At 41.9% G+C, this 23,826-nt stretch overlaps 1 protein-coding gene across 1 annotated transcript; it reads right to left on the bottom strand.

The window, feature by feature from the left end:
- Positions 1-5,315: 5,315 nt before the first annotated feature.
- mfsd14a2 (major facilitator superfamily domain containing 14A2) lies at positions 5,316-23,736 on the bottom strand. The gene is made up of 12 exons (XM_071526924.1): positions 23,552-23,736; positions 20,561-20,656; positions 17,322-17,384; positions 15,643-15,770; positions 15,321-15,435; positions 14,579-14,797; positions 13,735-13,848; positions 12,428-12,499; positions 10,907-11,019; positions 9,216-9,313; positions 8,369-8,526; positions 5,316-8,209 (listed from the first exon to the last, which is right to left on the bottom strand). The coding sequence occupies exons 1-12, from the start codon at positions 23,633-23,635 to the stop codon at positions 7,997-7,999; spliced, it is 1,473 nt and encodes a 490-aa protein (XP_071383025.1). The 5' UTR covers positions 23,636-23,736; the 3' UTR covers positions 5,316-7,996.
- Between the last annotated feature and the right edge of the window lie 90 nt (positions 23,737-23,826).

Raw genomic sequence — 23,826 nt, 5'->3', positions numbered from 1 at the left:
ATATTGTGGTCTCTTGTTGTTTATGAACTCGCTGCCTTGAATTGCCCCTTGAGGGATGAATAAAGTATTTTGATTGAAACCATCTGACAGTGTGACAGACCACCAATCACCAATCTACCTGAGACAGTGAAACAGGCATAAATCCAATAGAGTGCCCAGATTAACAGTAATGTATAATGGGAAAACAGCTCATTAGCAATATCACCACCTGACACTAAGAATTAATGAACCGATATGTCACAAGAGCCTGAGGGGGGAAAAAATCCAGCGAGATCCTACATGTACACAACAACATATCTGAAGAGTTGGAATGAAAACCGATGCAATTGGGTCAAGGGTCAACGCTCGCTGCGGTTTGTAATAATACTTTTCAACAAGTGTCACTCACAGGGAACCGAGAGGGAGAGAGGTTACCCGGCGGGGCGATGGTAATAAGCTACTGAGCCGATTTGACCACCACTCAAGGAACATCTGGCATTATGGAGGCAGCAGAGCTGAAATGCACTGCAGTGAATTCTGTGTCCTAACTATAATCCCATATTGAGTCTGCAGTGTGTAGGTGTGAGGTGTCATAATAAGATTAAAGCCTGTTGAGTGTCTGGATGGATGAAGCCACGTCACACTTCCCATTCATAATCTACCAGCCACAACAAATAAACATTTGTTTTGTCTGTCAGAATGAAAATCATCAATGAGCAGGTTAGGTTTTGTCTGATTTTACCATTCTCTATAGTACTGTGTGCTCAGAATGAAATAAGAATGATGCTGATGTCAGGGATGCTTCGTTGCTTCATTACTTCACAACATGCCAGCTATCTATTGAGGAAGTACCTTGCTATAATTTCCCCATCTTAAAGGGAATTCCACTGAATTGATTGTCGGTTTGATGTTCTGCAAAGGAAACACATTTCCTCTAAGGGGGACTTGTGTAAACTTGTGTATTCTGTGGGGTTTTTTTTTCATGCAAATGCCCTTAAATCTTTGAATAAAAATATATTATTATGAAAAAAAGAAGACCCCCCCCCAAAGGGTTAGGGTGTTTTGTTCGTTTTCAAGGTCTGGGAAAATGCAATCGTATGACATCATCCTATTGTTTGGACAGTCATGTTCCCAAACCTCAATAAAACGTCTACTTTTTTCATACTTCTAGATGTTGAATATGGGTCTGGGAAAGTCAGTATCCCTAAAAAAAATTCTGTCAATGCAATTTGAAGATGTTATGGATCTTCCTTTATCTCGAGTGCTTAGAATGCAAAATTCAAAACGACTGAAATGAAGAATTTTCAGTGGAATTCCCCTTTAAAAGTCATCCTTCCTTTTTCTATTCGGGGCAAACCGGCGTACGGTGGCCAGAGCGGAGTATTTACCCTGCTGTGTAAAATATGTTTTCTCTGAGCTCACTGAACTCTTTTTGACCAGATTAGGGTCATTATGGCTCAGCAGCGCTATTGATGTGTTATTGATGCAAACATGAACAAAAAAACAAATGACTCACAAACACATGATCTCGGTGCTGACAGTGTGGCCTGTTGCCGTGGAGTCAAGAGGTCTGTTTGTTGAGCTCTGACTCGTAATCCTGACGGCACTGATCTGGTTCCAGGGGCCTTCGTTGGGGTGGGGGAGGGGGGGGGGGAGTCACTGCAATCCCATTATACTATACACGACATCACCACAGTGCCTAGTCTGGTTCAGCTGTGTGTGTGTGTGTGGGTCAACCAGTGAGAGTATCCAGGCAGCGTCATTAATGTTGTATGAGTGTTATATCTGCTTGTCCATTTCAAATAGGCCAATAAATACTTCAGTTCTGTGTTTTCTCCTGTAAACTGCTCTGTGTCTGAGAAAAGTCAATAAATAAATTGTTAAAAAAAAAAAATAGACCAATAAAGACCCACTGCAGGCCAACTGGAGAGAATAAATTCTTGTTAACTGTCACTCACAGTACGTTATCTTATGTGATGTTATACCCCTGTCTCTCAATAATGACATAAATCAACTTGAAAGGTTCAACTCACAGCAGGGAGGGATTAAACTGTTCTCACATGAAAGCCCCAAGCTACACTTTCTGGCACACTTTGTGAGTCTGCTGCATGCGGCATTAATAGTAGCCACATTTGTACACTGCTGTGTAACCTCTACCATATTCCTACATATAGGTACTGTATGTAGGTAGCACCCTGTTTGAGCATGACTAAAACAACAGGGTCAGGGTTCACAGTGATAAGGCTGCAGCAGAGGCCTCACTCACTCTGTTGTTATGAATATGATATGCTGTGGTTATTTTTGTCATTCCATAGTAGCATATAGTACAAAACTCTGAGATATCTGGGAGGTAGAAAGAAGAGGGGTTGAAATGTTGATGTTGATGTTGATCTGAATGATGTGTCCAAGCTGTACTGTTGGAACAAAATGTCAAAGCCTTGTGTCCAAGCGGTCTGGGGCCCCGTGTCAAACAGCTAGTGGCCAGAGGCCCACACCCATCCTCAGGTTAATGGTCAACCACATGTGCCTGGAAGTCATGTGAAGAAACATGGGTGGTCTGCATATAGAACATGGGAAAGCAGGCGTTGTGGCAGAGGTTAGTGACGATCCCCTGTTCACACAGACCTGTTTGACTGGAAGAACAATGAGGTTCACACATGATTCATGCCCGGGCTCTTCCTAGACGCCAGTACGCTCCGCTCCACCGTAGCAGGAAAAGAAGATGCCATGTGTCAGGGCCGAGTGTGACATCCGCCACTCGGCTGACTTCCCCTTCTCAGAACGCCTGTCGGGCTCGAGGTGTATCGCTCTGAAGAAAGATTCCTTCCTGCTGCCATTTCCACTGTATGCAAAGACAATACTTTAGGTTTGGAGGCAGGGCTGATGGATGCAGCGGTTCTCTGAGGTTAATGGACACTCACATTTATACTAATGGTGCCGTGGAGTGTGTGTGGCCTTTGGCCAACTCCAGGAGGCCAGTTTTCAAGCCTGTAAGCATTCTTCCAGTCTCGTGCACCTAATTGGAGCCTGAAAGGTAAATGTGCTATGACAGCGACTCTGCATCACAATACATTCCAGTTGGTCCCCAGAGAGTCACGTGGCCCTTTTCATCCCTGACACGAGCACAGACAAATAAACGATGGGGAAACGCTCGCTGCTCCTGCCCTCACCTCACACTTACACCTTGGAAGTGATCTGAGCAGCCACCTTCTCTGCAGCGCTCAGTCAAGTTGCTCTTGTTAAAACACGCCCAGTCCCCTCCCTGTCAGAGAACGGTTAGCCTAATCCCAACAGGCCTGTGTGCTCCTAATTCCCTAAAGGCTGGAAACTTCTGTTTGCTGATGTGTTGAGAGCACTGAAGGCTATAAGGTGAAGTATTCGCTTCTTTCTAGTGCCATGAGTATTTTAAAAAGAAAAAAGGTTATACACACACTACCAGTCAAAAGTTTGGACACACGTTTTTTTCTTTATTTTTACTATTTTTCACATTTTAGAATAATAGTAAAGACATCAATAGTATGAAATAACACAAATGGAATTATGCAGTGACCAAAAAAGTGTTAATCAAATCAAAACTATCTTATATTTTAGATTCTTTAAAGTAGCCACCCTTTGCCTTGATGGAAAGGCAAAGGCTTTGGAAAGAAATTCATACACAGGCATCAACTTGCAAGCATTTAAGCATAAGCCTTTAGATCAAAATGGCTTTAAGATAATGAAAAACATTGCACATTCAATCAGGTGTGTCCAAACCTTTGACTGGTAGTATATATTTATGTCAACCACGTGTTTGTCTTACTGTATAGAGGAGAATAAAATCATACTCTAAAATCTAATAGTGCTTCACCCCCTCTGCCCAGGTGGCCATCTTTTTTCAGTGTTTACAAGGAAGGATAACCGAAGCCCAGATACCTTGGCATGCTGTAGGTGATTATCTGGTGCTTAATAAGAGACCCCATTGTGCTGATGAGTCGATCATAACCAAACCCATATGGCAGAGCGCAGTGCCATTAGAGGGCTCATTAGGAAACAATGGGCATGGATTGAGGCTAAGAGTCTTATCGCTATCTCTTCCATCCCCGGTTAAGACCACATAACACCTGCTGCTCCACTTGGGAGACTTTCGCCTACATCATCATATTCCAGCAGACAGACCCTTCCTCTGCTTTAGGAAGGCAGAGACCTCAGGCAGGAGAAGATTATCCTCTCAATTTAGGGGGGGGAAAGTCTCATAAAAGAGAAACTGTCTGATGAGTCCTTATCATCAGTCCAGGAACACTAATCACTGAAGCGCAAGAGCAACAACGGTGTGAAAACGCTCTCATCTCACATAGGAATGTGTTAGGAAATGTGCAAAGTGTGATCACTGCAAAGTCATGTGCTTGGATTTATGAAAAAACAGTATTTTGCAAAGTTCAGCCTCCTGTCAATGATATAAAAATATGAGTCACATCAAGTTTACAATTTATTCCACAACCTATCCTCATCTGCATTATGCTGTTGATTTCATTAAGAAACTGGAAACTTGGCAGAAATGATTTACCATTCAGATGTTTAACATCAATCAATCAGAGGATGAACTCCTAATCAATGAAATACATCTTTGTTTAGTTATTACAGTTAAAAAGATTTTAATTATTTTGTATTGTGACAACTGACCATAGATTCAGTAGTGGCTCCTGTTCTGCCTACAGGTATGTGAAGAATGCAGTTTCTAAATAAAGTAACCTTTCAAAAGGAAATTGCACAAATAGTAAAAATAAAAGTTTGAATCTTGATTCAAAATTAATCTGGATATTAAAGTAAATGTTTATAAATGCATATTGTGGTAAGCACTTGTTCAGGGCCAGAGAAGCTGAGGCGATGGCCCTGTTAAGAATTTGTGCCAGACTTTACTACTGCCTCCATGTGGCTTTAATAAAGAAAAGCACAGACCATAGGAAGGAAATGAGCTTCGGGCCGTGCATGGAAGAATAGTTGAGGATATGGGTGAAGGAAAGCATTAGTGCTGCCATGAAACTCCAGAGGACAAGATTACTAAACCAACCAGCCGACTATGTTACAGAATTAGCTAGAAGTCTGGTATTATGAATTATCAATAAAAGGCAACTGGGGTACTATTTGTTCAGAAGGTGACCCAGTAGGATTTAGTAGCCATTAAATCAAGGATCGCCATTTATAAACACTAAATTCCAACATTACCAGATCCCATCTATAGTTGTATACTTGTTGAGACACGCCATGATTACTCAATCAGTCTTGGCACAAACAGGAAAATTAATGTTAAGAGACATATGGTTCCCTCCCCCAAACCCACAGAAGCAAAGTCAAACATCTCATTGTACAATAAACCTTTAATAAATAGTTTGTCATTAGTTTCCCATATTTACATAATATCCACCATTTACTCATGTTGCCATATTCATTTCTTGGCTAATTTTAGGCACACAGAGAGGGGCTCAGGCCACAAACCACATTGTACTAAAAACAGGAGTGGCTAGCAGGTAAGTCTTGAGAAATATATAATTGCACCATACAACCAAATAGACCAATAAGTGGCCGTCTCCTTGAGCAATACATATATACATTTGCTGTACGTACAGGTGATTTTGTACATTTACAGTCATCTGCTTGGGAGCTGTACGAGTGCACATGGGGCTGGTGCAGAATCTTACCAATTTATGTAGGATCTGAATTCATGGGTTTACTTATGTGTTGGTCCAATATATGCTAAATAAAATAAAGACAATGAGAGAAGAAATCAGTATCGATGGCCTCTTGTCTACTAACACCCCCTCTGAAATGATAAAACGCTATGGCAGGCATAGTCAAAGATTTTAGGGGATAGTATAGTGGGTTTGGTTGGTATGTATATCAACATGTACAGCTTATCTTGGAACATTCAATGATTTTTTTCATGTCCTCTGTTGATACAACTGAAAAAAAAGCTTATCAAATGTGATTAACCAAGGTGAAATGCTTGTTAAATAAAGACGGAGACTGAAAACAGACGAGAATGGACATTCGATAATTCACCATCTAGCCACAATGTTGAAAAGATTCCTAAAAAAATAACGACTGGATCAAGTTTTAAAAAGCTATAAAAAAAAATAGCATTTGAACTTAAATCTTCAGCCAAAGAAATTAAGACAAGAGAAAACGAAACAAAAAAAATCCAAATCACTCAAGCACACGCACACAAAAGTACGAAAAAGCACACCAAAAAAAAATTTGGCACAGAAAATATGAATGAAAAGTACATTTCAGTTCAGATCGATGTTAAACTTGAGAACCCACTGTTAGCTAATCCATATCAGGTTGTGATTTGGTTATTTCAATGCACTTGAGGCATTAAAAGAAAAAAAAAAAAGTTCAAAATTACGACAGCAAAAATTTACCAGTTGCTAATTCAGTATCTGAAAAATTCTATGCCATCTTTGTTAGACATTGTTTCAGAAATACCCAGTGCCCATTAATAACCAGTTGTATGGGAGCCTGAATGTCAAGGGATTCTTTGAAACCGTTTTCTAGTCCAAATACCGTTGTTGAGGTCCTTCTCCATCACACCACATCACATTTAAACCTTTTAAATTTTCTATTGCAGCAGCACAAGTGATATTCTATTTAACCTAATGATATTATTCCAAAGACATCTTATTAACACCGTCAGTGCCAACACTGACACGTTGATAGCAAAACTATAGCTCCAAGTGTTTGAGAGGCTTTAAAAAGGAAACTATGGTTCGGACAGCTTTTGTTTCGACCCTGGTGGTGATACATTTTAGAGAAAAAAAAAAAAAAAAGAAGAGGAAGGGCATGATGGGGGGGAGGTGTGGGGGGGGGATAAAATGTATATCACGGCTCCGATGGGAGCGATAGCAGAAGATTACAGAGCCTTCTCAGACCTCGGTCTTCATACAGGTTACGTAATTTTAATATATATATATTTATATATATCTTAAGTCACTTCAAGGCAACATTTGTTTTCTGAATAAAAACTTGAAGCACAACTAGCCTTCAGTCTGAACAGAGGAAAATATACAACCCAAACTGTACTGCTAATCTAGAGAATGGCAAGTAAACATTGAAAACGGTCGCGGCTAATAAAGTGGTCTCTCTCGCACACTTCTCTGCCCGGGAAGTGTGATATTCAACAAAAGTGTGGTCTTTAGAATCTTTCAAGTAGACCAAAGTCCCTCTGTAAAAAAAAAAAAAAAAAATTTTGTTTTTATATCTGCACTGGCTGACCCATCCCAATCTAGATTAGGCAGCGCCTCTCCAAGTCTGGTTTGCAGAGGCTCTTTTGGGTCTACAGTCGCCGTTCTCCCCTGTCGTACGTACAGAGGAAGACCTGTGTTCCCTTCTTGGATGCTTAAACGGAGCCTCGGTCACAACGAAAAGCATCAGAACAGAAGTTAGCTCGTGAATGACCATTAGACAAGTGCTCAACTACCTGTTTGTTACACTCTCGTTGGACAAAAGGACAAAGGTTGCCACTGAACGGGCTACAGAGGAATAAGAAGAACCACACAGGGATTTAGTAACAATTAAGATATACCCACTCACACTCTCAACCAAATCACTTTGTGTGTGTGCTTGCAGGGTTTTTTTTTTTTTTTTTTGCACAGGGGGGCAAGCTGCTATACGCTCCACCCTGCTGCTGCTTTACAGAAACCAAGGGTTAGAGTCCAGCTCAGCCAAGTCACTCCCCAAAACACACACATACCTCTCCACAGCAGCCCCCAAAAATACTCAACACACTCTCTCCCTACGGAGTCCTTAGAAAGTCCTCGCACTACCCTGCTTTAAAAAAAAAAAAAGGGCTGCTAAGGAGGGACTGCCCACTTTTGTGCTGTGGACACACACACGTACACACATAAACACCTCTTCCTGGCACTCGGGCCTCATGTGTGCCTGAGGTGTGAGTGTGTACATGTGGTAAAATGTGTGTATCTGTCCATGCGTGTGGGGGGTGGTGGTGGGGTGGAGCGAGTGTGTCCTCCCCCCTTAGCTGGGGTTATACACTGCTGTCCTCCAGTAGCGGCTCCTTGCCCTCGGCCCCGCTGCCCTGCGGGCTGTGGGAGTGACTCTGTGCCCCGTTGCTGTGCTTCTTGTAGGCGCCGGGCCTCATGCCTGGCCCCGTGTGCTCCGGGATGAACAGGGCCACCAGCAGGGACAGCAGCACTGAGCATGCTCCGAAGAGGAAGGGGGGTCCTGGGATGATGGCACTCTGGGGAGGGCGGAGGAGAGAGGACAGAGGGATTATAGAAAGCTGTCAGGGTGGAGGAGTGTGTGTAGTAATATTTGCCAAATTCAAAACAGACACTATTATTTTATCCAAGTACATTACATGCATTTAACACAACTTTGTAGTGTGCCAACAACTCACCTCATCAGTGGGGTTGGCCATGTTGAGTTTGGCACCTTTCTCAGAGCCTTCCGTGTCGGTCAGCTCCACATGGAACAAGTAGAAGACGAAGCCGTACAGCGCCGGGCCCAAACCATTACACAGGCCCCGAATCCCTGTGATCATCCCCTGGACCACACCTAGGAGGGGAAGACGCAAATAAACACAACACAGTCAGGAAGATGTCCGATAGATGCCACATTTCAGCGACCACTTGACATATTTCAGAGTGCAAAGTCAACTGGATCTCTGCTTGGTTAATTCAGACAGGCGGATCCAACTAACGCCATTGCTGCATAAGCAATGTGCAGATATGGTTACTTCTGTTTTCCCAGCTCCAAAGCCTTGTATCAGTGGGCAATGCTCTAGCCCAGATGCCCATTATGTCAACAAGTAGTTGTGGGAGGAAGCGGAACGATGCCAAAAGGCCAAAACAATAACTGGCATTATGCATTAAGAGTGACTGGGCTTGGCTGCGTGTCCGATAATGGACCAAGAGGTTTGACTCAGAGGTTTATGCACTGCATCAATCATTGATTACATAAACAAATGATAGATACACCGTTTTAAAACTACTTTGATATTATTGCGTTATACTGAGAAAATTGATGGTCTTAATGGAAATGATAAAATCTTGCCAGAACTAAACAAAACTGTGACCAATAATGCACCTGGTCAGGTTACATACACACACAATCTAAAAGTACACATTCAGCATTCAAGAGGGGTATAAAGTGATGTCAAGAACTTGTATCTTTGTAACAAGGAAGGAATACACCATGCATTGTTGTTGCAGACCGGTAGGATACTGATTGGTTGAGAAACTCACCCTGTTGGTCAGGGTCTGCGTTGCGGGACACGATGGCGCTGATGGCTGGGAAGGTGATGCTGGACATGGCTGCTACAGCTCCAGCCGCCCACATCATCCTGCAGAGAACACACACACTTGTTATGGATACAATCAACAACTTATTTGACCATTCAGATCTTGGATTTATTCGCATAGGTTTTTGAAGAGGCTGACTTGCAGGTATGCATGGTAAATAAGCCTTTTTTGGCACTTTTTTCGACCATCAAAGCAGGTGTGTTTTTTTCCTGGAGTGTTTACAGACACTAGCAATGCAAATATAAAACTCATGTTTTTCTCAGGACCTCAGGAATAACCCTTCTTAACAACGAAATTGAAATCAGATCGACTATTAGCTTCAACAGGAACATAGTCGTTTAACTATCTGATTGCTCACGGTAAGCCTACCACCGTTAAAACGTTATGGCTAATAATAAAATCCTAAGTGAAAAATGAATGGGAAATGTACTTCCATAAACCAACGTTTCAGCACTATACTACAATCACTGATCTGTAGGATCCACACACAGATGTCAAACTGAGTGCTAGGCTGTGACCAATACTACCAAGAATAAACGCTATTGAGCGTGCCTGCTGCTGCTCAGTTCAAGTGCAATGCAAAAAGTGCAATTGAAAGATGTGAAGTGAGTGAGTAGTGTGAAGAGCAGTGGGAGTATGTGTAATACAGGTATGTGCCCATTATACAACCCTTGGTAAAACAGACTGACAGTCTCATGGTACTTTTGATACAGATGGGTCAACCCCCCTCTAGCCTAAATTTATAGTGGGATATTGGGGGAAGGCAACATTTTAGAACTTGTGACATGTAGTGGGATAGAAACTGTTTTTTCCTGAACATGGAAATGATTTCAACCTTAATATCAGAACTACAGAGAGCTAATTTGGCCTTTATTCAACCCCATTTTGATCAAAGCAGCAAGGAACACCAACAAGACAATGTACTCATTCAGAATCAATAGACATTACGTTTGTCCAGCTTCCCACCCCCGGGCCACAACAACAACAACAGAAACTGATGAAGCCGTCATCAGCTCAAATGAAACTCATACTGTGACTAAGGTTTGTGGGTGGTTTATATTTGCCAGCAATACTGTTGGATTTCCAGGTTCAAAGTCTGAAAGGCCTTGAATCTCATCTTGTAATTTAATAGCTATTCATTACAGCCTAACTTACATTTTAATTCACTGAGGTATATTATTTCAGCTTTTTACTCCAGTCAAATAAAATAGATTTCAGTTTACAACACCAAATCGATCCCTTTGAAGAGTCTCGATTATCAAGATTACAGTGTTAGAACCTGGCTGTTGACAGTGCTTTTTTGGGTATTTGCCTCCCCCTGGTGGTTTGTCAGCGCACTACAATAACAGTAGGCAATTGCATGGAATTTTAATGTGAAACTGCATTGAGGTATCATTTAAAGTCAAGCCATGCCAGTGAAAAATAGCTATCATTTTTATCATTTTCAGTACCTGTTATATTGTAATTGCCCTGTGGTTGTTCATTTCCGATGTTCAATAAGCCCAGATGATGAATTTTCATCATTTTTCCATTACTTTCCAATTTTCCAGCAGTGGGGTGCCACTGCTGCTGAGTGAATGAAGGGTAAAAGTGCTAAGCGTGTGCATTAGAAACAGTAGGAGTTAGTTACTGACCAGGGCTGGGAGCCGAAGCCGTACCAGGCCAGCTGGAGGATCTGGAAGCCGAGACCCAGCAGGATCGTGTTCTTATTCCCTATGGAGCGCATCAGGATCCCCAGCACCACCGTCTGTGAAGCAGAGCACACAAGTCATACAAGGCCGAAAGACACATGATGAAACAGACAATTTGCTCCTAGCTTCTAGTGACATTTTCAGCCGTTATGAAATACCTGTTAAAACGCACACTGTGACTGCAACAGCTCATTCAAATATTAATACACTATCAATCTCAACTTGCACCAGTATTATTATTATTATTATTATTATTATTATTAAGTATATAGCTTGACAAAAGAATATTGTTTAGTCACAAGGAAATGAAAATTACTTATTCACCTTCTTAGCCAATTCTGGATCAAATCAATATTTATCTATTGAACAATATCAAAAAAAGGAAAGGACTACATATTTATTTTCTCTGATTTTTATATGGAAATCTCATTACTTTTACTTTCTAGAAAACATCTGATCAATGCTCACAGATCACAGATTTTTTTTATCCTAATTCGTAGCTAACACTAACTACATTTTTAATCCCAACCCTAACCTTAACCTGACTTTATTTCTAACCCCAAACCTGAGATTAATCCTAACCCAAACACTAAATATCGACATACTGCTTTTCACACTATTGTAAGTGTCACCTGAACCTTTGAGGACTTTTTAGTTACACATTATAGTCACTTGATATCAAGTTGAATATCAGTATTGGACTATCCAAATAAAGCGGGACCCTGTTTCCTTTTCCTAAAACACTATGGTTGCGTCCTGGTGGCTGGAATTTATTCATTTTGGGGAATCCAGAATTTGTGACAGCTCAAGATTATGTGCAAAGCAAACCCGCCCATTTTTTTTTAACAGTTGCTCCGTGTGTTACGCCCCGCCCAAAGATCCTGTTCCAACTGGAAATACGTTGAATTACAGAAGAAAGACAACATCAAAATGCTGGTTCCTTGTGACTTAAATTATCACAGTTTAAAAATTAAAAGATTTATTGACCATTTTTTATTACATACAATACAATACAGTATTGTCAATTGGTGTGTTACTGCCTTTTTATATGAGCAATAAGCCACTCAAGGCCATGCTTTATAGTGATTTTACAACAGGTAAGAGGGTTTGCTTTGCTTTGTGCCTAACAATGCCTCTAGATGTTCCAAAATCACCGTACAGTGTTGCCTAAAGAGCAGGAACAAGTATCTTATTGCTTAATTTGCTGCCTTGTTGAACAATTTTCCTCATTTTGTAGATTTTATGAGGAGATCTGGCAGAGGCAAAACACATTTCAAATAAGACCCCCTATGTCACGTCATACCTCACTCTTAACTTTTGAATGCAACATTAATTTCTGATATGCAGGGAACCACCCAATATTCATAAAATGATTGGCTGAATAGTCACAATCCATAAACAGTTAAATCCAGGGGTGTGTGTATGCATGTCTGCTGCAAGAGAAGTAATTTTTTTTTCTAATACCTGAGCTAGTATTGAGAGGATCCCCACAACGGCGATGAAGGCAGCCACCGTCTCTGATGAGAAGCGTATGACCTGAGGGCGACAAAGCATTCATACATAACACAAGTTAGGACATGGCACCTCACAGCCAGAGATGAGCGCATATCTCGGCACAAAGCACCCACCCATTTCTCACACGCCTGAAAACTTGTGGGAGTAACACAGCAGAGGAAAGGTTTGTTTGTAGGCTTTTGTGAACGCGTGCTGTTTACTACTGCATCCTGGGAATAACAAAAGGTGCTTTTTCTTTTTCCTCCCCTTGTTGTCTCTGGCGTATCCAGGTCAAATGCGATCCCCTTTATCTCCGTCGATACAGGCAACAACAGGAGTGGGGCAGCTGGTGCGAGGTGTGTATAATTTATGACAATGAATGAGGACAGATGTACGATAAAGCAATTCTGGCACAAGGAAAGGGAACTGGGACAAAGGGGGCAGGTAGAAGTGGTGAGAAATGCTATCCCCGACACTAAAGAACTCCTTTTTTTTTTAAGATGGTAGCAGAGAAGCATGAGGCTTTGTCAGACCTGCCTGACTAGTTCTTCTGACAGTGTTTACACAAACCTAACAATCCTCAGTCCTAGCAGTTTGGAAAAGGAGGAGATCACGTCTGTCAGTTCATCTCGAAGCTGCCAGCTCCTTCCAGATGCTGCAGTTCCATAATAGCCATCTGAAGCTGTCCGTTTCTGGCTTACTTCTGTTTTAAATGCATTGGCTTTTTTCTGCACTACAATTTTGCTGAGACACCTAATGAATTTGTTCTACTTATTCACAGGCTGAAACGGGCTGCTCAGCAAACCTGCTGATCCAATCTTGTAGCAGCGTAGGTGAAAGTGTCTGGTCGGCAACTTTCCCCCCCATTTGTACTCAAGTACATCCCTGAGCTTCCCAGTAGCAATTTCTGCCTTTCATTAGCAACACAGATGGTGGAGTATGGAGCTGTCACATACAGCACGCACATATTAATCCCGAATTGTATTGTCCCTCTCACAATCCACAACATCACGATGTCCTAGATGCTGCATATCACTGCAGAAATTCTTCATCCATTTCAGACTCAACTAAAGGACTGTTGGTGTCATTTGTGAATACACCTGCATCCTTGAATAACAAGCAACCCCGCATTAGGTTGGGTAGGTACTATTATATGTGGTGGCACGTGTACATGTATGCAAAACAGTGTTTGAATAAGCAATCTGCTCACTTTATTGTAAACAGTGGAGTGGCCTTTCTGACGGGGTGTGAGAAGCGAGAGGGGAGGGCAGCCTTACCTGTCTGAGATAGAGGAAGAAGCTGGAGTACTGGCCGGCCTCAGGGAGGTAGGAGAGGAACACTGTGATGCAGATGAGCAGCACTGTGGAGTCCTGGCCCACCTTACGCAGAGACTGGTCCAAAGAATAACAAGAAAAATATCAGTTGTGGGACAGCCAAGGGAGGGAGATGAGCTCTGTCAGTAATGCTGACTAAGAAAATCTCTGATGCATCTCATTAAATGCTACCGATGTCGCTTCATCTTCATCTAGTAATCATTTAAAACGAAAACCTAATAAACAAGAAGCACTTGAGCAGCCTAATGTCACGCCATAATCATCATGATATATTAAACATAACCAGTTATGCCAATGAGGCCATTAATTAAACAAATGAACGCATAAATTAGCAAATATTTCTGTCAGCACACTTATCTTCACTTAACACATGGGTGATACTGATAAGGACTCTGCATTAAGGAGTTATGATAGCTCAATACATTTGAGTGTTGGGACCTTTGCACACAACTCTGCACATAGTTTAGTATTGGGTGCTTCTGTCCCACTAACAGTTAGATGTAAAGTATATAGACCTGTTTTACTGTGAAGCTATTTGGATAAAGCTTCCACCCAGGGGCTTAACCTTAATTTATTATGTTTTTCAATCATGTGCCATTGTGAACCATGAACCAAGAGTTAGCATGTTTTCACTCAAACCAAAGACTCTATCAGCTAATTTCACTGATTAACACACCTGCTACCAGAGAGGAGGAACCAATCAGTACAATCAGCTGCTGTTTGGTTGGAATTAAAACATGGATAATCTTGTGTCTCCACTGATCAAGCCTACTGTGTTGTTACTCACAGCGAAGGGGTCGGCCTGTTCCCAGGAGATGGGCGCCCCCCACGACGCTGGCCTCATTTTCTCAGGCAGCGACTCCGGTACGGCCACCAGGATGAAGCAGATGTCCAGCAGGGCAATGGCTGTGGCCAGGATCACCACCAAGGTGTCGCCATACGTCACCGACAGGTAGGCCCCGATGGCCGGGCTCGTCACCAGGCTGGCCGCAAAGGTGGCCGACACCTGGAGGGAAGGCGAATGAGAGCTGGGGTTCGTAAACTTTAATTTGACAGCAAGCTGTTGTACCTATACTGATTAATGCTTGATTTTAAGATTTTACTGTTTACTTTTAAGGCATGGATGAATCTGGCATCGAGACATTTAGACCTATTAACCCCATATGAGCCAAATCACAGCCTGAGGTCTTCCAAAGTCTTGACTGAAAACAAGAAGTGATCAGGCCTTAGTGCTTAGTGTTTAAACTGGCTAAATCAGGCTTGCTTTTATGTAAGGGACTTTTATTAATTGTTCTTGGCCTCCTTTTTATTTGTTGCTTTTATGTTCTTGCTGTGCCTTTGTGTTCCTTGCTTTGCTTACATTGCTTACTTTGGCACTGTGTTTTGAAAAGTACTACACAAATAAAGATTATTAGAATTTTCACCGACTACTGCTTCCCTTGGTTACATAATGATTCAAGATGTGTTTTAGGACTACGTTCATATTTAACAGAATTCTGTAAATCAGTTTAAAACAAGCGTCTCCTTACCAAACCGTATGCCGTGCTCCTCTCATGCTCCTGTGTAATGTCCGCCACGTAGGCAAAGATCACAGAGAAGGTGACAGCAAAGACGCCGGACATGGAGATGACTGCAAAGTACCACCTGAAAGAAGAGAAGAGACTGGCTTGTCAGCACAGGCACTGCAAGTCGAGGTATCAAAGGTGGAGAGTTGAGGTGACAGGAGAAGCCCTGAGGTTCTCTAGAGGCCAGCCAGCACAGGATAAGCCGTCCCCTGCTGCACAGAAACAACACTAATCCCACACTAGGAAAACTTTGGTAGTTGAGTAGAATTGTCAGTGTTGCACTCACCATGGGCTGATCTTCATCAGTGGGATGGGCGCGCACGTGAAGAAGACCGTTAGCAGCAGAAAAGACTTGCGTCCCCATACGTCTGACAGCGCTCCAATCAGTGGCGCACTCAGAAATGATAATAGGCCCTGGGGTGGGGGGAAGGAGAGAGAGATGGAGGTGGGAGAGATGGGGTGGTAGACATACAAGAGAAGCAGAGAGAGAAGGACAGTGAGAGGCAGAAAGGGGAGAAGTGAAACAGAAACAAAAGTGTGTTCATTGAACTGAGAGCTGTAAATGGATAACTTGAGTTAAGTAACCGCTTAAAGAGGGACTGCGCTTCGAGTAAACGCTCTAACTCTATGAACAAAGACCCCGTTCTGAGTCTTATGCGAAAACTGTAGGGGGTTACATACAAACCTTTTCTATAGTCTATGTATTATTCTAGCATTTCAGCTGACACTTAGGGTAGGAAATTAACACCAGCCACCACTCAAATGCTCACCAATTTCAGCTGTGACTGCAGAGTTTGTCTGTTCTCCCAGCCACATTGGCAGGCAGGCAATCATCGTTTTTACCATTTCTATCATTTTGGCTGGTGAGATACTGTTATTGTTTTGTGAATTCTTGGATTCACCAGCCACTGTAGCTGGCAGATTGGAAAAAAAGATAATCCTACTCTACCTAAAATACAAAAAACCCAAGAGAAAACTAGAAAAGGGAACACTGGTAGCCTATTACAGGTTACAGAAGCTTTCAGTGGCCAACAGTAGACAACAGTTATAGTTATGGTTATACTGGGCAGCCTGCAGGTGTGAATGTGTAACTGAATTAGTGTGAAGCAGGGCGTCGCTGAACAAAAGTATACACACTCAGCAAATCTTCCATCGGCAAATAAAAGCAAGACAAACTTTGAGTGATGAAGAAGGATGTCAGTTGACAACAGCTTCTGTGTCCCAACCATTAAACACAAACAGCTGCATTAATTGAACACAGTGGCAGGTGCGCCTCTTCATTAAGGCTGGGTATTGGCAAGGACCTCACGATACGATACGACATAATTTACTCAAAATTTAAAAATAGAGCTGAAAATACAACTTGCTGTGTGCCACCTGGGTAGTCTAATATGTACATCACATTATATTGATAACTCAGCAGACAAATTGAGTCAAAACTATTTAATTCAAAGGGATTTGAGGGAAATTTAAGGACATTTTAAATCCATTTAAAACATGAAGAACTTTTTTGTATCGATACGAGGGGCTGGAAAATCGCTACAGTATCATGGAAAGAAATATTGCAATACTCAGCTATATTGATTTTTTTTGCACAGCCCTACTCTTCATATGACCAAAAAACAAAAACGTGGAGATGTCAGCACTTTAAAAAAGCCTAGACCTTTATTACTGCTTATGAATAATTACAGATTGCCTGCACACAAGTGTTGGCACTACTGTGCAATTGAAACGATTACATCTTGACCAACACGTCAATAATAACATCAATAAATGACAGGTTGCAACAAGTAAGTAAACATGATACTGGGTTATCTACACAAATAAAAAGACTGCACATAGACACCAAACATGCAAGTGAGCCCATGGTCAATTAAATTTCCATTTGGTAGCTTTAAGTGTCCCATCATGAGAGATGACATATCTAACCTCCTGATTCTGTTTGTGTGAAGTACTGTCTCTTACCTTGACACCATGAATAAGCCCATTCATCAGGAATGTGTGTTGGGGGAATGTCTGGTGCAATACCTGGAGAACAAACACAGATAACACCATATGAAACCACTCTGTCCATATACGGTGCACCACATTTCAAACAGTGACCTACAGTGGCTGGTTTTCTTCTCAATGCTAATCTAACTAGGCAAAGCAGGCAAGTCTGACCGCAGTGTACAAATATCTAATGTAGCAAATGATGCCCTTGGAGGGTTGAGATAAAGAGAATACACCATGGACTGAATCATGGAAGCTTATGGGAGAAGACTAGACGCTGCAAACATTCATTGTAACACAAGAAGAAAAGTGTTAATGTACCAATTATAAACATAATGTAGGCTGTATATGACAAATATAAATATTTGACCTGTTATAAATCATCTCCTGACGCCCAGGTTGAGAACCACAAAATTGAGTTACAGAGAGACTAGAATGATTGACAGCCTCATTCAACCCTGGTATAAAGGGCCTGGCAATAAGAGCTGGGTAATATTGAGGGGAAAAATATCACAATATCTGAGAGTATTTGGTAAGTGGCCATTGCAGTATAATGTGACGTCCTTTAGATGATGCCGTTTTAGTGAAAGTGCTGACCGCAGCATTGTTCTTAGCAATGTTGATAGATGAGTTGTATTGGTCATTTTAAAGATGCACTGACTCTGGGAGAAAGATGCTGTGGTGTCAGAGGTCTGGGGAATTTATCCTACCAGTGTCGACACATGGCAGCAGGGTTTGGCTCAAGATCATAAAAGATTGGGTTTGAGGGTGAGTGAGTGATGGTTTAGTCTTAACTCAACATCAGTGTACTATATCTAACGGCTGTCAGCACTATTTATCCTCTGTCGACACACACATACAGTCAGTAGCTCAGACACAACCAATACCACTAATTACAATAAGAAAATGTCAAATTGTTTTAAAGACAACAATCACTGCCCTCTCCCAGTCTGCTCCTCACCCACTGTGGCCAGCAACAATGAAGACGTTATTCTGCATCTGCTGGGATTCTTCTTCCGACAATTAGCCCACTTTAACATGGGCGTGTAATGGAGAGCATTGACTCAGCAAATGAATGACAAACAATATGCATTAAAACCCCATTATATTCTGTAACTGAAAAGAAATCAGGCGATATCTTCAACTGAGCCGTTGCCTTGCTCTCAACTCTGTTCATACGGAGTTGTTTTTTTCTTTACATTTCTGTCATAACAATAAAAAATATCTATCAGGGACATGGTGTTACAGAGGCAGCTGATACTACTGACTGAGCGACAGGGTTGGTGGCATTTAGGGGGTTGGGTACTGACGACTTGTTATTGACATTTCATTTAGCGAGCCCAATAACTCATATTTTTTCCAGGCACTGAAATTTTTCAAATGGTTGTATAAGATAATGGCATTGCCACATTAGCTGACTATTATATTTCCATCCGACTATCAAGACTACATTTCAAACTGTCTTTCCATTCAATTTGTCGGCACAGACACAGCGACTCCAAGGAGGACAGATGTGCTGTGTCATAGGTGCAATGAATTGTGGTCATTGTAGTTCATCAACATGTTTTCGGCACTTGGCAGCATTAAATCTTGACTGTATGAAAACTACACCGCCAGCTCCATGCATCACGGCACCCGAAATGAGTCCAAAACAAAGATGTAATTGGTGGGCTGTTAATTTGCCTGGGCAGGCCACCCAAATATTATCTTAACACTGTATAGGAAACACAGCTGTCCCATAAATTAAAGTTAACAGGTTCAATCCCAGCAACAGCCTTTTGAAGCGTCCCTGAGTCAAGACACTGTACCTCTACCTTAAATGTCTAAAATAGGCCAAGTTCATGTGATTGCAGAGGGGAAGGGGAAGTTCATGTGGATAAAAATCAATGTGATGTTCAGTTCAAAGTCCATGGCATCAGTGAGCAGCAAGTACAGAGCAGAGGTGTCATTGACACCGGTGCAGGAACATGAAGCCCTTGCTTAATTTAGGACACTCCGAGCTTGACTGGGACTGAACAACAACAATCTGATTATTGGCCAGGCGTACAAGGGGAGAGCGAACGGCATGGCTAAGAATCCCCTCTCTTCCTCTGGGAGTCAGTTACCCAACACACAGAATCTGAATGCAGCAGTAGGAACAGTATTGGCAAGGGCTGTTGCTGCTGGATACTAATGAAGCAATGTGCTCATTGGGAGCAGCGAGGCAGTCCCTCCCGTCTTCCGGCGCCCTCTGATTAGCCTAAAATGCAAATCCTGCCACCGCCCAGGGATCTTAGGGGCAACAAACCCACAGTAATTAATGCTAAACCATTGCACATACAACCGCCACTTCAAACAACAGGCCACTGGAAAGCGTGCATTGCATAAGTCTGTCTGGTAGACATCATGTGGCCCACAGATGTTTGTTCATCATTTGTTTGAGATAAGAGTTTCTACCCAAAAAAAATATGGAGGTGGAAAAAAACAAAACCTGGACAAGAACACAATAAAAGGACGAGTTATGTTCCAAAATGAGGTAGCTACAGTCAGAAAAAAATTGACAACTCATACAAAATGATTGCCGGCGTGAAAATAAAACACATTATAGTTATGAATCATCTTCGCACTTTGCTTACAAAACAGTTCTGTTTGTGAGGATACAATCATCTGTGTTTTTGAAATATTGACTGATGATTTTCTGGTGGCAACATGTTTTAAAAACAGGATTTTTGGAATGTAACCCCTCAAAATGATGGCTATCTGTTGGCCTGTAGGAAACACTTGTACCAAACAATAACTGCTGCGCATCGAGGTGAGTGTGTGGCGTGGTTTGCCTGGCCTACATCTGTGCCGTGGCCTGACAACACAAACCACTGACCCCCTGATAAGCCTTTCAACAAAGAGCTGGTGCTCAGACAATACGCCATTTGATGCCCTTTTCATATTTCTCAGTCCATTAGTGCCAGGCAAAGCATCTGCCAACACACACACACTCACAAAAACAAAACAAAAGTGCGTCACCCAGGCTCTTGCTCATTTGATTAGGGATTCAATTATTCATAGAGGATGGTGGGCCTTGTGTGATTCCAGTCAATGGGAAATGTCACTCTCTGTCTGGGCTTACAGAGAGGAGAGATGTAGGTGTATGAATATATTACAAGGAGTTATGTCAGTTTACTTCACAATGTGTGTGTGTGTGTGTGTGTCTGAGGGGCGGGTGCTAAAAGACTTACCGCGAGCATCGGGGTGGTGAGGAGACCCCATGCAAAAAACTCCAGGAAGATGACCACCACAGCATGGTAAACACTGGGCTCACCGATTCCCTGAGGCTGGACGGAGAGAGCAGAAAAAAAAGACAAAGAGGGAGAGAGAGAGAGGGGGGGAGAGACAGAGAGAGAGAGAGAGAGAGGTTAGCTGAGAGGCTATAAAGATCTCTCACCACATACAGTTAAGTGCCTGCTAACGGTAACACATAAACAACAGCTTGAGCCTTTCAGACAATCTGATGGAGACAAAACTGGAATCAATTTCAAGGCAACATTCACCATGAATATGCATCACCTGACCACCTGGGAAAGCCATCTGTAAGCCAGACAATGTACGAAGATAACAAAGATTGAATCTAAGCGGTGAGTGGAGTATAAGAAGACTGTGAGATAGGATGAGGTGGGATTTATATTTTACTCTGGACTTTTGAATGTAGTAAGTATCAATGACAGTCAAACTCTGCACATAGTGCTATTTCAGTGTTTTTATCTTGAGCTGCACTGAGGCAAATTCCAACCAACACTGTTGATTTGGCACTAAAGTATTGAATCTTGAATTTAAACACAACACCAATCCAATTACTGTGACCTATTTTTACTGAAATTCAAATTCAGATTTACTTCATATAACTACCACAGCCCACTGAGAGAAAATAACCACTGAGAGTTCAAAACAATGTCAGGCAAGAGAAGAGGGCTCAGTTCACTAAGAGATGTAAACTCATTTCTATGTTACCAATTGTTAAATACAGGCCAATTACAGCACAACATTTTCAAACAGAAATTAACATTTACACAGAAACGGCTTAGAAGTGTTCCGGGAAACTGAAACTGTTCTTCTTTTGAATTTTACAGCCTGGAACCAAATGGCTCAACCTAACATGTGAACTAATTTAACAATTCTATGCTATAGCAAAGTTCACTAGGTCAGTCGAAATGCAGGTCTAATCTGTGTAATGAGTAAAACACAAATAGACTTCCTTTTAATCTGTCTTGAAACCCACTCCCAAGAGAGGAAGTCACTTCACTGCGGCACAATAAAATCCATACAAGTCTATAAGATGAAGAGAGAGTGTGATGGAGTGAGCAGGGATGCTGAGCAGGATCCTTGGCAGGAAACATGGCGAGGTGTGAAAATTGTGGGGACTGTAAAGTAGGCCAGGGCCATCTCAACGAAGACACTAGCAGCTAGTTAGTAGCTCATGCGGTCTGTTATTTCCCCGCGTAGCATGGATCAGAGTGTCACAGGAAAACCACAGGCCTGGGTGCAACAGCAGAGGACACATTTCCACTGGGGTTGCGAGCGCCAAATCTGATGAAACACCCATCCTTTTTGTTCCATTATGAATGTATGATCACGCCACCTGCTGCACTGACAAAATGAGGAACAACCTGAAACGGTTTAACTTGGTTTATGGGTGTTGCAACTTCCTCACTATTGAAATGATCCCCACAAATGGATTTAAACTGTACTTAGCCATTTTCAGAATGAGCATCTGAAACCCTCAGACTTAGTGGTTGGATTGAGAACTAGGTGTTGAAAGTCAAAACTTAATGGTTGAGTGGTCAGATCTGGCCACAGCAACACGGTGGAGCAACAACACTGATGTGAAATGAAGGCCTTGTCAGGACAGGTGTTTAAGTCATTTACAGGCACCAAGACTGTCATCAGTGGATGGCCTTGCTGTGTCCAAATAACACCTTTTGGATCTTTTCAGCCTATTTGCCAGATTACAACTCTGTGTCTCTTCATATATTTCACTTGATGAAATTCCAGCATATCAATTCAGCTATGGCATAGCAGCCTATGCCATAGCCATTACATAACTAGCACTAACGCCTCATTGCAGTCATAACAAACACATTTCATCAGATCCAACTCTTACAGAGCAGTTTAACACTCCGTCTAGATTAGGGACAATCATGATTTCCTCATCTATAGTGACAACTAACGTAACAGTCAAGGAAACTCGTCTCTGGCCGCTAGCTATCTATTTCTTTCATTAGGTTAAGATATGTTAATGCGTTCCAAGGTGGTTTTATGGTACCATCTCACAACAAAGAAGATATTCAAAAGGTTTCAACATAGCTGACAAAAATGGACTAGAGGTGTCAATGAATCAGAGAAAAAGTACAAATATTTCAGCAACCACAGGCCCTAACTACTACGTTACTAAACATCACCACCATATTCTAGACATTAAGGATTCGCTGACTAGCTTGCCAGTTAGTTATTAGCTAATGTTAGGCTGTTATTTGGATTGTTAACTTTAACGTTCGGCTATGGCTAACTTTTCAACTAACGCTACCTAACCTAGATGTCACGCTTTGCCAGTTCATGTACCACGATATAGCTGGTTAAGTGATAATTTACTAAGTTAACTTAGTTAGCCCTCCACTTAGCAATTAGGCTTGTACGAAAGGTAACGCTAAAGGTTCCATCCATTTGTTGGTGTAAATATTCTCAAATAAACACATATGCTAGTGAGCTAATGTTACTTCAGAAACTGATGCACTGTCAACACCATTTTAGTTAGACATTTAGGGCAAAATGAGGTAGCGTTAAGTCCTGTTTTGCCAGATGCAAACGTTAACTATGGTAAGTTAGCTAACGTCAGAGGTAATTGGCTTACTATAGAAAACAGTCAAAATTTTAAAAACATAGCTAACATTAGCTAGCTAGCGTTACCTGAGCTGAGCTGACGTGTAAACGCTTAGGCCGCTAACGATAGCTAAAGCTAGTTTTAGCTAGTTGTGTTAGCCAGCTAGCTAGATGGTCACTTCACCACCTAACGTTAGCTATCTGCTGTGGCAAATCACCAAAGGCAGAAAACCATAACCACATGTCGCGACAACGGCTACAATTTCGGAAAAAAGCATGACTAACTAACTTTAATAACCAAGAGCCAATTTTAGCTCACAGGCAAGCTAACGAAGATAAATAAATATTTAACTCACACTGCCTCCATCTTTTATTATAATTTTCTTTGCAAGAAGAATGCTGCGGTTCAGCCGCTTTTTCTTCTTTTTCTCCCCCGTCATTGTTAACTTATGTCCATTCTTGGTGTTAGAGGGTCATCACTGTATCTATCAAAATAATCTATTGACTTCGGCTAGTAATCTCGTCACCTCGCTATTCAGCTCCAGCTAGTAGCGAGCTAACTAGCTAAATGATGATTTCCCATCCCCACCTCACTTCGACCCGTCTTCCTGAACTAAATAGTGACCCGCCC

The sequence above is a fragment of the Centroberyx affinis genome, unplaced genomic scaffold (assembly GCF_046629955.1).
Source record: "Centroberyx affinis isolate AG114_WGS23_722 - 3 ecotype Tasmania unplaced genomic scaffold, CSIRO-AGI_Caff_v1 ptg001479l_1, whole genome shotgun sequence".
NCBI lineage: Eukaryota > Metazoa > Chordata > Actinopteri > Beryciformes > Berycidae > Centroberyx > Centroberyx affinis.
Note: the sequence above shows the minus strand (reverse complement) of the source record. Positions and strands in the feature narration are given on the sequence as shown.